This window comes from Larimichthys crocea, chromosome X, assembly GCF_000972845.2.
Source record: "Larimichthys crocea isolate SSNF chromosome X, L_crocea_2.0, whole genome shotgun sequence".
Taxonomy (NCBI): domain Eukaryota; kingdom Metazoa; phylum Chordata; class Actinopteri; family Sciaenidae; genus Larimichthys; species Larimichthys crocea.
The window spans coordinates 40147808-40161736 of record NC_040020.1 but is presented as its reverse complement, the minus strand read 5'-3'; the positions used below and the strand labels follow the sequence as shown (position 1 = coordinate 40161736).

General features: G+C 48.7%; 2 protein-coding genes across 3 annotated transcripts; both read right to left on the bottom strand.

The window, feature by feature from the left end:
- Positions 1–5358: 5358 nt before the first annotated feature.
- On the bottom strand, positions 5359–10685 carry herpud2 (HERPUD family member 2). 2 transcript variants are annotated; one of them, XM_019273735.2, is made up of 9 exons: positions 10548–10685; positions 9021–9393; positions 8429–8506; positions 7583–7690; positions 7281–7441; positions 7084–7209; positions 6640–6996; positions 6443–6551; positions 5359–5988 (listed from the first exon to the last, which is right to left on the bottom strand). In XM_019273735.2, the coding sequence occupies exons 2-9, from the start codon at positions 9165–9167 to the stop codon at positions 5803–5805; spliced, it is 1272 nt and encodes a 423-aa protein (XP_019129280.2). In that variant the 5' UTR covers positions 9168–9393; positions 10548–10685; the 3' UTR covers positions 5359–5802. The 2 variants fall into 2 exon arrangements, with proteins under 2 accessions (XP_019129280.2, XP_019129282.2); XM_019273737.2 differs by having other exon boundaries at positions 7583–7687.
- A 969-nt stretch (positions 10686–11654) lies between these two features.
- pkdc (protein kinase-like domain containing) lies at positions 11655–13448 on the bottom strand. Its single transcript, XM_027282419.1, has 3 exons — positions 13411–13448; positions 12951–13341; positions 11655–12330 (listed from the first exon to the last, which is right to left on the bottom strand). Exons 2-3 carry the CDS (start codon positions 13319–13321, stop codon positions 11739–11741), a joined length of 963 nt encoding a protein of 320 aa, XP_027138220.1. The 5' UTR covers positions 13322–13341; positions 13411–13448; the 3' UTR covers positions 11655–11738.
- Between the last annotated feature and the right edge of the window lie 481 nt (positions 13449–13929).

Genomic DNA, 13929 nt, shown 5'->3' with positions numbered 1-13929 from the left:
ATAAATATGTAATATATATAGATGTAATAATTATATTTTATGTAGGAGTTTATAGAGGCAAAGAAATAACTTGTTTATGACTTCATGTTTACTGCAGCTGATAAACGTTTATTAATCCGCCTCTAAAGAAAAAATAGTCCCTAACAAACACAAGATAATTTTGGCTTATTTAGAATTACACGATAATAAAAGTCGAGAGTAACGCCAGCTTCATCTTCACTGAACTCGAAGGTCTGTTCTGCAAAAAGTTGAAGTTAGGAGAAGGTTAAAGAAAGAGTGCGAGGACGAGGACGAGGACGAGGACGGACCAAAATCGAGCACTCAGGAGGGAGCACAGATGGAAATGAGCTGCAGCCAAATGTATTTTCTGCATAAACAAATTGAATAAACCAAACTTAAACCCTGAGCAGCTGCTAAAATATTAAAGTCAACTCTGGGATGATGCATCAAAACGTCCTAATGCAGGAACGTGTCGTACTTTTACATTTTAGGCATTCTGCCGACCGTTGAAAAAAACTTCATTCATGAGCAAAAAAATTAAATAAAACAATGAAATCATGTTTGTATGAAGCCGGTTAGTGTTCATGGACTGAAAACACACCCATATCTGCACTATTGACTCCAGTGTAGTGCACACACACACACACACACAGTCTATCACCAGAACCATCACCCGCCACCGCAAGACGAACTGACGGATCGATGGCTGGACGTTAGTCACCGTTTCACCAGGAAGAAGGCCCCACTCCGGGCCCCGATAAGAATCGGTTACATCCTTCGAAAATAAATAAATAAACAAATAAATAACATCCAGTGTGGCTCTGATTGGATTAAAGGGAGAGGGGAAGGGCAAGGCGAGCCACCGTGAGGTATGGCCTAACAAATTGGAGCCAACAGTCGGGCCAGAGAGTCCATTTTGGGGCCTAATTTACACAGTGAGGAGCATGAGCTGAATCTAATGTCATTTCCATCAATTTTGCATCTTGGCCCTTTTTTTTTCCGTCCCTCCGGCTTTTAGCGGTCGTTTGGTCGCTTGGCGGAGGACAGCCGGCGAGCATTACAATGTCGGAGACGACATTTAGCACGGCAGCAGAGTGCGAGGTGGTTCTTTATGGCGTGGTGACTGGCGGCGTGTATCCATTGCTGCGCCGTCTTACAAATGGCTAACAATATGCTAATGAGAGTACAGATTCACCCCCTCCACCCATCCTCCACCCATCCTCCATCCTCCAGACAAAAACCACTTAATGGATGTTTTATCTGCAGGTCAAGAGTCTCATCAGCCGCAATCTCCCCCGACAAGACGTGCCAAGTCAAATTTAGCGATAAAGCGCTTTGAACAAACAGAGTGCTTCAGGAGGACAGAGGACGCAGCAGAGTTCGTGCTGAAATGTGAAACCTGTTGCCGAACAGAGCAAAGTTGGCCGAGGACAAACGGAGGCGACAGGACTTCCTCACAAACTAATCTCGCTTCTGCAGCTGCGGCGGCTTCAACGTCACGTCTGGAGCTGTACGCCGACTTAAAGGTCCAGCGTGATGGAGGATTCAGCGCCACCTTGTGGTGTAGTTGCTGATTGCGACCACCCTCAACTCACCCTCTCCTTTCTTGCAAACTACAGTGACCCCGAAACACGAAATCGAGTTTAGTTTGTTCGTTCTGGGCTACCATAGAAATTTTAAATCTACATTTTAAACACAACAACTTATCTTCTTATAACGTCAGGACAAGCATCATCAGCAAAGGTTGAAGCAAGCCGCAACCTACGTGGCTAAATAGAGACACAACCTGCAGTTCCTCTAACGTCCACAACAGACCGCGGACGAACAGACCGAACAGACCGGTGCAGGGTCCGCACCGATCCGCCGGTCGATCTCCCGTTCCATCCTTCCCTCACTCGTGAACAAGACCCCGAGATACTTGAACTTCTCCACTTGAGGCAGGATCTCATCCCCGACCCGGAGGCTGCACTCCACCCTTTCCGGCTCGATTTACCAGTCGATCTACGTTCCTACCCTCACCTATGGTCACGAGCTTTGGGTAGTGACGGAAAGAATGAGATCGCGAATACAAGCGGCCGAAATGAGCTTCCTTCGCAGGGTGGCTGGGCTCTCCCTCAGAGACAGGGTGAGAAGCTCGGCCATCCGCGAGGAGCTCAGAGTAGAACCGCTGCTCCTCTGCATCGAGAGGAACCAGCTGAGGTGGCTCGGGCATCTCGTGAGGATGCCTCCTGGACGCCTCCCTGGTGAAATGTTCCGGCCACGCCCCTCCAGGAGGCGGCCCCGGGGAAGACCCAGGACCCGCTGGAGGGACTATGTCTCTCGGCTGGCCTGGGAACGCCTTGGGGTCCCCCTGGGAGAGCTGGACGAAGTGGCTGGGGAGAGGGAAGTCTGGGCCGCCCTGCTGAAGCTGCTGAAGCTGCTGCCCCCGCGACCCGACTAACAGATAAGCGGGAGAAGACGAGACGAGCTAATTTCCCCGTTCATGACAACTGTACTGAGGGTGAATTTATATACAACTCACCTGTTCACATTATATTAAGGCTTAAAGTTATGATAGATTAGGAGCGTGGACGCTTTGATTGACAGGTGGGTGTGGTTACAGGCGTCTTTTTTTCAGCAACCTTGACACTGAGCTTCACAGCGGCTCTTCAGAAACCTGTGGAGGTCCATGATGATGATTTGAAGTTGAATGTTCACCCAGCTGGCCTCTATCTGTGTCTGGGAGTGTACCGTCGGTTTATTGTGGCTGCTGGAAACGAGGCAGAACCAAAACCATAAGAAACAACAAAAAAAACAAGAAGCTTAAAGACACTAAAAAGGCTGCGATGGAATTACAACTTTTGTTTCAGTTGCAGATGTGTGAACTGAGCTCACGGGATCTACGTTCATATATAATCACACAGTAGTGAGGCTGCACGGCTACAGACGTCTGAACTGAGCTGATGCATTCAGGTACATTTGGGAATCAATTGAATCAGGAGATAATCACGTTAATCACGACGTCTGTGTGTTTTAGACACAAGTGAGTCGGCCAAAAGATTCAAGAAGTATTTCTGCTCTCAGTGTCAGACGCAGCCGAGAAAATCCATTTAACGGGTGACACGATATTACCTCTGACACATGCCGGAGTTTATACGAGAGCCACGCTGGACTTCATGAATATATGATCGTTTTTAAAACTCTGAAATTACAATTCAAGCGTAATTTCCACTTGAGATGTGTCACGTTCACTTTTCTACATCCTAATTCTGTCCTCAAAGCGTCCTCGGACTGTCCACATGAAAGAGGACAGCAGTTAGAGAACATGTAGATGTCCTGATCCGAGTGTTTGTCTAAAACCTGGACGAACAGAGACTATGGAGACTACGTCCAGGTTTTAGACAGTCTGTGGGGACGTCACGGAGACTACGTCCAGGTTTTAGACAGTCGGGGACGTCACGTAGACTACGTCCAGGTTTTAGACAGTCGGGGACGTCACGTAGACTATGTCCAGGTTTTAGACAGTCTGTGGGGACGTCACGGAGACTATGTCCAGGTTTTAGACAGTCTGTGGGGACGTCACGGAGACTATGTCCAGGTTTTAGACAGTCTGCGGGGACGTCACGGAGACTACGTCCAGGTTGGGTTCACCTGCTGAAGTCGTAGTGGGTCGAAGGTCATGGACTTGGTTTTGGGCCTGGCCTCTCTCGTGCAGGTTTCTCTGCTCCTCTGAATCTTTAGATTATTTTCACAGACGGTGAAATCCACGTAAGTCTTTCCTGCACATGCTCAGTCGGGGCACATTTACTGAAAGCAGGTGCTACAGTGCATCACCATCCCGTCTTCCCAGGTGTCACACACTCTATCTCTCATCCCCGTCTCCTCCGTGTTTACCTAATAAACTCAGTCTATCTCTGTGGCATGTGTCCAGCCCAACTGCAGCGTCTCCAAAGACAACGAGGCCTGATAGCAGGGAATCAGGAGAGCCGGCTGCATAACAAGGACTTATTATGATGATGAAATGTCCTACAAGACCCCAAACACCCTCTTAAAGAAATCTCTCCCTCTGATAAGGGGAGTCTAACCCCGCGGAGAGAGCGGTGGACGAGGGGGGGGGGACGCTAACCTGATTGGATCGGCGGCTCGGAGGGGCCGCGCGTAACGAAATCAAATGGCCGTCAAGCCGCTGTCATGCATAATTAATTGGGCCTTCTACGACCAACTACACAAAAATCCATGGTCATTTGATTAGGGGGTTTTGGAGGACTCTCTGAAGTGCATCGCTGTCTGAGCTGCTACCTCTCTCTATCTGTGAGCAGAGTGTCAGAGCGCCGCGAGCCCGTGAGCCGGCCGCAACTTTAGAGGACACTCTGCTGTTAGAACTCTTTACAACGTCCCTGCACCAGCCGGGCCCTCGAGCAAGGCACTCCAGGTTTTAGACAGTCTGCGGGGACGTCACAGAGACTACGTCCATGTTTTAGACAGTCTGCGGGACATCACTGAGACTACATCCAGGTTTTAGACAGTCTGCGGGGACGTCACAGAGACTACGTCCATGTTTTAGACAGTCTGCGGGACATCACGGAGACTACATCCAGGTTTTAGACAGTCTGCAGGGACGTCACGGAGACTACGTCCAGGTTTTAGACAGTCTGCGGGGATGTCATGGAGACTACGTCCAGGTTTTAGACAGTCTGCGGGGACGTCTCAGAGACTACGTCCAGGTTTTAGACAGTCTGCGGGGACGTCTCAGAGACTACGTCCAGGTTTTAGACAGTCTGCGGGGACGTCACAGAGACTACGTCCAGGTTTTAGACTACGTCCAGGTTTTAGACAGTCTGCGGGGACGTCACGGAGACTACGTCCAGGTTTTAGAGACTTGGTGCTACTTGTTCTGTGAACAGAAATGTAAACTAGACAGTCTGCGGGGACGTCTTAGAGACTACGTCCAGGTTTTAGACAGTTTGCGGGGACGTCACGGAGACTATGTCCAGGTTTTAGACAGTCTGCGGGGACGTCACGGAGACTACGTCCAGGTTTTAGAGACTTGGTGCTACTTGTTCTGTGAACAGAAATGTAAACTGGCTCGGTTCTTTTGTATTTAGTCATAATTTACTGAGATGAATTTGTGAGAGCTTGGAAATGAAAATGAAATGTCTGATGCTGAATGTTTTGTGTTCTTGCTTCTTGTTAATAAAAAACAGAAACATAAAGAATGAAAGAAAATCATGAAGAAGTTTGAAATAAATAAATAAATAAATAATAATAAATAAACGTCGTCTCTTCGTCTCCACAGTCACCTGGACGTCTGTGTGCGAGCGCCGCCACCTGCAGGACATCAGCCTACACAGCAGGGAGTAAACCACAGCAGGCGAGTCGGACCGAAGCGAGATTTTTTTATTGAAAAAAGCATATTCAGGAATTAAAGATGCATATACTTACATGTGTAAATAGATAATGTTCAAATACACAAAGTGGGAAAACAATGTGCTTCAGTAGCTGCAGTGTCACGACGCACAGTGTGCATTCATGAAAACGTCTCTATGATTTATGATTTGTCTTCTGTCCCTCTGCTTAAAATGGAAGACGGCTCCCTCCGGCGTGTCAGTGAACTCACCGTCAGCTTAAATACATTTAAAAATAAAACTACTGAAGCTTTGACTCCGTTAACACGACGTGATATTTATTGTTCTCCCGCACGCTCGCCGTCTGTTTGTCCGTTTGTTGGCAGCGTGTCGGAGGCGGGAAGGGTCTGAAGACGAAGGTGTGAAGTGTGACACTTCTGCAGAGCGGTACCTGCTGGCAGAGCCCGGGAGGTCCGGTCTAGTTGGCCGGTTGGGGCCGTCCCTCGGGGATGAGCGAGGTGAAGAAGGTGCTGATGAAGGACCAGGCTGTGGAGAGGAAGCTCGGCTCGGGGACAGCAGCAGCAGCCTGGGCCTGCTCGTCAGGGCCTCCACCTCCTTCCTCACCGCTGTCGTCGTCCTCTATCCCCTCATCCATCAGACGTTCCTGGGACACAGGAGGGAGGTGCAGATTATTTACTTCATCTTCACACTTTATTTGGCTTTCTAGCACTTTTTAAATTCTCTAAATCCTCTCTACATGGCAGTGACAGAAGGAGACGTAACAGACAGGTCGAGGAGATCGTCATACCATAACTGCGTTGTGTTCTGGTCTTTGTGCACAGATTCGACCTTTGTCGACCTTTACGACTGAGTTTCACCGGGCGCGGCTCTGTGACGTCACCAGGACAGTTTTGTCCATCAGACTTTGTTAACCTGTTCATTTCTTCTGGTTTACGTGTTTCTACCACGAGTGAACATGCATCAAATGATTTGTCTGTTTTTAAGATGTGCACAGGGTGTTTTATTTTGAAAACTGAGCAGACTGTGCAGACAGTTCTGAAGTAACTCCACAGCTCACCAGCAGAGGACGTGTTGGAATAGATGGAAGTCAAACTCACCATTTCCTGGATGTCCTGGTGTCCCTCCTCCTCCTGAGGAGCTTGGGCTCTTTCTCCTCCTCGAAGGTTCTGCTGCTCCAGTCTGAAGGGAAACCAGCCGGCCTGATGTCTGAGGGGGGGGAGACAGAGACGTGACATGCTGTCATCTTTCAAACATCTTCAGTAAACTGAATCAAACCAACCAACGCCTGACTCACAGGTAGACGAGCAGCATGGCTCCCACCACCATCACGAAGCGGCTGAACGAGGAGTAGAAGTAAACGATGCTGAGCAGGACGCCGGCGCGAGACACCGTGTACAACCAGTCCAGCCAGTCGTGGTTCAGCTCGTCGTCGTTTAACACCGCCCCGCCCTGCGCGTTCATCTGGATGTTGGGGTTGGCCGGCTGGTTCTCGGGTAAAGGGTTGGGGTCCGGGTTGGGCCCCAGCGGGGGCTGCGCGGCTTCGTTGGGCTGGGCGGGTTGATGGGGTGAGGAGGAGGAGGAGGAGGAGGAGGAGGTGGGAGAGGAAGGAGCGGAGGTGCTGGGAGGCTGAGAGGCAGCTACTGCTGCTTGACTGAGGAGAGGAAGGAAGGAAGGTTTGAGTTCATTTCAAATTAAAGTTTACAAACATTTATTTACAGAGAAGAGACCCTGAACTTACTACTGCATGTAGTAGTGGTGTGCGTACATCTGCTGCCACCACAGCATCTGCATGGGCATGTACATGGGGTGAGGGGGCATGTTGGCAGGCAGGCCGCCTTGCAGAGGGACCTGGGCTCCATCCGGCCTGTGAACAACGTTATGTCTTATTAAAAGTGTCTAATGAGGACAGCAGCTCTTCTTCAGAGACTCGCTTACCACTGAGGGACGCCAGCCGGGCTCTGAGGGTCGTACTGGCCGAAGCCTCTGCGATACCTCAGGCCGTCATAACTTCCTGGGCCGGAAGACGAGGAGGAGGCGGGCTGACTGTCCTGACTGGATGTGGTGGCAGGTGAGGCGGAGCTGGTGCTGTCTGAACTCTGAGTAATGAGACGTGAACACGCATCACAAGCTGAGGACGCGTGTCGTGTTGTTCACCACGCGTAAAGCCCTGAATGACTCGGCTCTCTTGAATGTTTGACTCGGCAGAATTTTGCCGTTTGTTTTGTGGGTTTACTCACGCTGGACTCTGAAGAGGAAGGGTTGGCCGTGGAGGGGCTGCGAGGCGTGGGCGAGGCTGGGGGGCTGTGAGAGGTACACACCAGATGCATCATGTGGTATTCATCCTGCTGTGGGTCAGGGCGTCAGCCGAGAGAAAGAAGGCGAGGAAGAGGAGGAGGAGGAGGAGGCAGAGTAGAGAGACAAAGAGAGAGAGAGGGGAAGGATTAGCGTGGAAGCGTCCAGAGTTCAGACACAATGCTCGGCCTTTGTTCTGCTTTGATCAGCACACAGAGAGACGTGCAGCGTCAGAGCATGGGCACACAAATACCTACAGAACACACTGACCCTTCACAATAAAAGCATTTAATCCTCCAGACCCCGGAAGAACTGCAGCTGCAGTTTTCATTTTAATTTGATACCAAACATGTGGCATTTGTAGCTTTTGCACATAGATATTTGTGAAAAAACAAACAACAGAACAACTACATGAGATAAAAATGTTCTGGTTTATGTCGAACTCTGCCGACTCTTCGGCGAACTCTCCCCCGACTCTTCGGCGAACTCTCCCCCCAGAAAACAGCCTCCGCCTTTGGGTTAGTGAGAGCTGGTGGTTGTCGTAGTTAGTGTCTTTGACAACTTATATGAGAAAGAAAACACCCATCTACTGTGGGAAAGTCGGCCTGACCCGGTCAGTGCTCCCGGACGACTCTTCGGCGAACTCTCCCCCGACTCTTCGGCGAACTCTCCCCCCAGAAAACAGCCTCCGTCTTTGGGTTTTAGACTTCATGTTGTAACTAACAAGTGAATAATTTCCCCGCTGTGAACACGACTTGTTTCACTACGTTACAAAGGACTGCCGCTCTCACCTTTCGGAGCACGTCTCTGAGCTGTAGGTGGTCCTGAAGGAGCCTTCCCGAGTACACCAGCCGCTGATCTTTGGAGAGCTGCAACACAACCAGAGCGCAGAGAGACAGGAACACGGTAAGAGCGACAGGCCAGCACGGTTTAGTCACTGCTGATGATCTTTCTTTCTCTGCGGTGGAACCAGACGAGGCGCGTGGTAAAAATATAACTCGCTCAGATATAAACTGAGAAGTGATACCGAGAGAGAGCTCGGAGCTAAAATTAACCTCAAAATGTTTCCAGAGTATTCCCGAGGAGGTCGGAAATCAACTTTACTGTTGGCTCCCACCACGACTCTACTGTCTACAGTTATTCCTGCTGTTTATTTGGATAGATACACGTATATTTATATATCTTCATCTGCACACAGGACTCCATCCTGCCTGGATGTGGCCTGACTCGGTGTAGCTGAGCCATCACAGTTAGAAAACTGTGGCGTTTGAAACCACAGGTAATACGTTAATCGATTAGGAATCCGTCCTGGTCCGCGAGGCAGCTTCAGAGTGTGTTTAGATCCACCCAGACGCCAAGCAGAGAACCAGAGAAGCCACTTACCGGCTTGCTGGGGTACACGTTGGAGATGTGACTCTTCAGCTTCTCCACCGTCCAGTTGAGGAAGCAGTTGATGGTCTGGTCTTCATACTTCTGGTTGGGGGCTTTAATGACCAGGGTCACGGGACTGTCGAGCGCCCCAGCGTCCATGGCTCTGAAGAATCTGAGCTCAGGAGAGCTTCGTGTCACGACTCAGGACTTCACCTGAGGAGAAAGGTTCCCCTCAGATCCTCTCCATTCTGGACTCAACACACCTGAACCTGTCCCTGCTGAGAGTGTGTGTGTGAAGGGGGCGGGTTCCCCCGCTACAACATCGACCTCATCTCAGGTGGAGGTCGGTGGATTTTATATATCGATGGGAGTTCTTCAGGTGTTTCTGGTGGAAAGACAGAAAGAGCACATTTTAAATCTTCAAAGAAAGAGGCTGAGCGACGTGACGATCAGGTTTCATATCGTCGAGTCACAAATCACACACGGCAACTTTTATTAATGTTTCTCTGACGACTCCGACCAACCAAAAAACAAAAACAAGAAGCCTGATTTACAGACTTTCCTGATGGACATGTGACACTTGATCAGAAATACTTTTTTAAATTCCGTATTTTCTACTATAAGACGCTTTTCTTCAGGGGGCGCTCTAACAGACCTCCCGATAATCAAATATCATCGAGGCTCTGTTTGTTAATCTGATGTTTTTTGTTTTGTTTTTTATACTTTATTTATCCCTCAATGGGGAAATTCTTTTTTCACTCTTTTGACACATGCAGTACGAGGTACAAGGGCTCATAGACATGCAAACGTGGAGAGAGATGGTGGCGTGATGGGCAGCCAGACCAGCGCCCAGTGAGCGGTTGTGGGGGATCGGTGCCTTGCTCAAGGGCACCTCGGCAGTGCCCAGGAGGTGAACTGGCACCTCTCCAGCTACCAGTCCACCTTCCATATTTTTTTTTGGTCCATGTGGGACTTGAACCGGCCACCCTCCGGTTCCCAAGCCAAGTCCCAATGGACCGAGCTACTGCCGCCCCCATTTTTTGTTTCGTTTTGTGGATCAGCGCGCAGGGAAGTGAGAACATGGAAGTTATATAACACTCATCAGTGTGTGTTTGATGAGGAAAGTTTTAATTAGTCAGTTATGACGCTGTCACCCAAAGCGGGGATCGAACCCGCGACCATCTGATTCTCACACACACACACACACACACACAGGTGAGGGTAACGTCACTTCCTGACACCTTCCACGTACAGTCTAAACTACTTCAGATCACCGAGTCGAGCTTCACCAACTAAACTAACCCGGGTTAACTAAACTAACCCGGGTTAACTTAACTAACCCAGGTTAACTAAACTAACCACACCAACTGACACGTGACACGTCACGAGCCTTATAAGGGCAGCTTAGCCTCGGTGGCTAACGTTAGCTCCCCGGTTGTCGTGGCGACCCGTTTCCCGCCGTGACAACGCGTCCGACCGCCCGAACTCGGTGAACCGGGAGGTCAGACCGTCGCCACGGAGAGTTTTTAAACCGCGTACCTGCTCGCTCTTCGCGGTACCGTCGTCTCTCCGTCGTCCCCGGGCTCGGCTCGGCTCGGCTCGGCTCGCCTTGTTGTTGTAATGTCGGGTGTGAAACCGGAAGCGACGTCATCGCCCCCCTTTCAAAACAGCTGATCGGAAAATAAATAAATAATAAATAAATAATAAAAAACGGGGTGTTTAACCGGTTAGAAGTGTCGCTTTAACGAGTTAAACGTGATTTTAAATTACCGTAAATAACTCTGGTTATTTTCACACAAACCACTTATTTAAAGTTCGCATTAAAGCAACTTTTTATCACTTTTTATCTCATAAACTAGCAGATTTTAAATCATGCTGATGCCACACTGCACTACACAATAACACACACACACACGCAGTGTGCATTATAATGTAGAGGATGGTCCGAATCAGGACACAGAAGAAAAGGCATTTACTGTAGATAGATGCCTAGTCAGGCACGGTGTTGGTTGAAGATGCAGTCACACCTCCCTTTACTGAAAACTCTCCATCTGTAAACCTTCATGTCTCATTAATCATGTCACTAACTAAACTTCTTCCCTGGAGTTTCTGTCTCTGTCGTCCAGCAGGTTCTCGTGGATCGTGGCTGCTGATCCTGCATGACGTCCACTACACATATTACTACTGTCATTATTGCTGCCATGTCTCCATCACAGTTTATAGTTAGTTGATGATTTGCTGCTGCTGTGCATCTGTGTCTCTCTGTCTCTATTTACTTTTATATAGTTTTCTATTTGTAAATATGTTCATTTCTTCGTTCGTTCATTGGTTTATCTTTAACACGTTTGCTGCAGTATAGGTTAGTTTTAATGTATGCTTACTGTGTGTTTACATCCAGGGAGTTCCTCTGACAGACAAAAATACATATTTAAGCAGAGAAAAGCTGAATTTTACAAAGTTTAAGCTGGTTACAAAGAATATTTGGAGGAAGAAATACTCAGTGTTTGAGTGTTCCTCGGAGTACATTTTCCTAAAAGTTTTAATAAACAGTGATTATAATGCTTTTCAACGGCCCCGCGTTCATTCTGTTCTTCACTGTGCTGATCTGTGTCTGTGCATGAGGCAGATTCAGAAAAATCTGTAAAGTTTGTGTGAACTTTCAGAAAAACCTTTATTAATCCAGAAGTGCTTGATAAACATGCTTCAGTGTTTGTGAAACCGTGCTCCAGCTTACAGTCTCAGTTTGTTCAGAACCTCCTTGGTCAGCTGTTTACTGTAGCGGTTGATCTTCCAGTGTCCGGGCATCCACCCCAGGAGAAAACGATGAAAATCAGTCCAAGCGAATGCGAACATCTCCCTCCACTCTTCCTCCAAAGCAGCAAAGTCCACATCCTTCTTCACAGATCGCTTTAATTCTGTGAAGTAGAAGTCCAGCAGGCCCGGTACTCTCTTTTCACACTCCCTCTCCTCCATGCAGCTTCCTAAAAAATACACAACATCTTTCATCCCACATCCCCCGCCCACATACTGGAAGTCCACAGCTGCCACATCCTGTCCACTCTGGGAAAAACAGAAGTTGGCCAACTTGGCGTCTCCGTGAACGACGGTCTTGAAGCGACATTCGTTGAGTATCCTGTCAATGTTGCCAGCGGCCGCTTTGAGATTGGCGTCGTCCATGGCCTCCAGCTCGTCTGGACGGGTCTCCAGGTGCCAGTAGGTACCGACGGGCCACAGGCCCTCTGGCGCCACGCCCAGGAAGAGAGCGTGGAAGTGGGCAAGCCAGCTGAGGCAGGCCTTTATTTCTCGGTCCTTCACACTGGTCCTACAAAGAAAGAACAAAAAAACCTTTAAGAAATATTCATTACGTGTCCGTAACAACACATCGCTCTAGAAACACGAGATAAAGGACGTGATATGTCCACAAAGATAAACTGTGTTTTAGTGTCATTTTAGTGTTAGACAAGCGTTATTTTACTGTTATTACTACCAAAATGTTGTTAACGGACTCTTATTTCACTGCTTTATACATGATAATGTATGAAAATGAAAATAAATCTCATTAATGTTAACTAATGAACAGAGCTTGTAGAAAATCAATATTACACTCAAGCTCTTGCTGTTATACTGAATATCAGCACGCTACGTGACTATGACCCAATCACAGCCGTGCTGATATTCAGTATAACCGCACTCCTTCTCGTGTACAGCACTGCTAAGTGCTCCAACACATTGAACTTAAAGTTATACTGCTGACTTATCTTGAAGATGCTCTTATTTATATTTAATGAACTGTGGGGGGAAGTGTTTCATCTTTTCAGCTGATATCAAAAGAAACTACTGGATGGATTGGCATGAAAACATAACAAAACAGAAGTGAATGGGTAAAAACAATTATGAAGAAAATATCTTTCACAGCTCCTACAAACTGTTCTGTTGCCATACCTTCTCTGATCGTAACCAACCACATCCAGATCCTCCAGGACAATCAGCATCTCGTCTCCATGGGAACAGGCAGCCAGACAGGCAGGGATCCGACAGCTCTGATTGGTGGAATAGTTCTGGTACCAGTGCGTCTCCACCTGGTAGGATCTCACTTTACGTCTGTGGGATCGATCTGTGTTCCAGCCGCCGGGGTGCTCGGCCTCCTCCGGAAATTTGACATGTTTGACGACCACAGAGGGCCGGTCGCAGCCCTCCAGGTGCAGCCTGACTATCTCCCCGTAGCCGCTCCACAGAGTCTGGATCTTTGCACCGACACGCAGAGATGAAGCACCACACGCCTGCAGGACGAGATCCTGGTACTCCTGTTTCATTTCAGGGCCGAGCTGAAGAGCTGAAGCACATTACATGTCACATTATATCAGTCATGAACAGATTTTACCTCCTGTTGATCCACTCTGACCTGTGATCAGCTGAACGGTGTCTCTGTCATTCGTACGTCTGTTCTCACTCATGTAACTTTGGGCTCCGGGTCGGGAGAAGTACGTAACGCTTTACGGCACTAAGTCACACAGCAGCAACTATTTCACTGATTCTGGTGAAACTGGATCATATTTTATGGAGGAAATGTTTTCTGGTTTTCCCTCTGATGTCCTCCGGCTGCTCCGCCTCAACAACCATCCGCAACATGTGACCTTAACGACCCACAGGTGTCCCTAACGACCCACAGGTGACCCTAACGACCCACAGGTGTCCTTAACGACCCACAGGTGTCCTTAACGACCCACAGGTGTCCTTAACGACCCACAGGTGACCCTAACGACCCACAGGTGACCTTAACGACCCACAGGTGACCCCAACGACCCACAGGTGACCTTAACGACCCACAGGTGACCTTAACGACCCACAGGTGACCCTAACGATCCACAGGTGTCCTTAACGACCAACATGTGTCCTTAACGACCAACATGTGTCCTTAACG

What these genes read in the sequence shown, in the direction of transcription:
- herpud2 (XM_019273735.2), bottom strand. Translation starts at nt 9,167, where the DNA reads ATGGACGCTGGGGCGCTCGACAGTCCCGTGACCCTGGTCATTAAAGCC. An exon ending in ACGTGTACCCCAGCAAGCCG is followed by an intron (nt 8,507 to 9,020) that starts GTAAGTGGCTTC and finishes GTTGTGTTGCAG; the next exon opens with CTCTCCAAAGATCAGCGGCT. An exon ending in ACCAGGACATCCAGGAAATG is followed by an intron (nt 5,989 to 6,442) that starts GTGAGTTTGACT and finishes CCTGTGTCCCAG; the next exon opens with GAACGTCTGATGGATGAGGG.
- pkdc (XM_027282419.1), bottom strand. Translation starts at nt 13,321, where the DNA reads ATGAAACAGGAGTACCAGGATCTCGTCCTGCAGGCGTGTGGTGCTTCA. An exon ending in GTTGGTTACGATCAGAGAAG is followed by an intron (nt 12,331 to 12,950) that starts GTATGGCAACAG and finishes CTTTCTTTGTAG; the next exon opens with GACCAGTGTGAAGGACCGAG.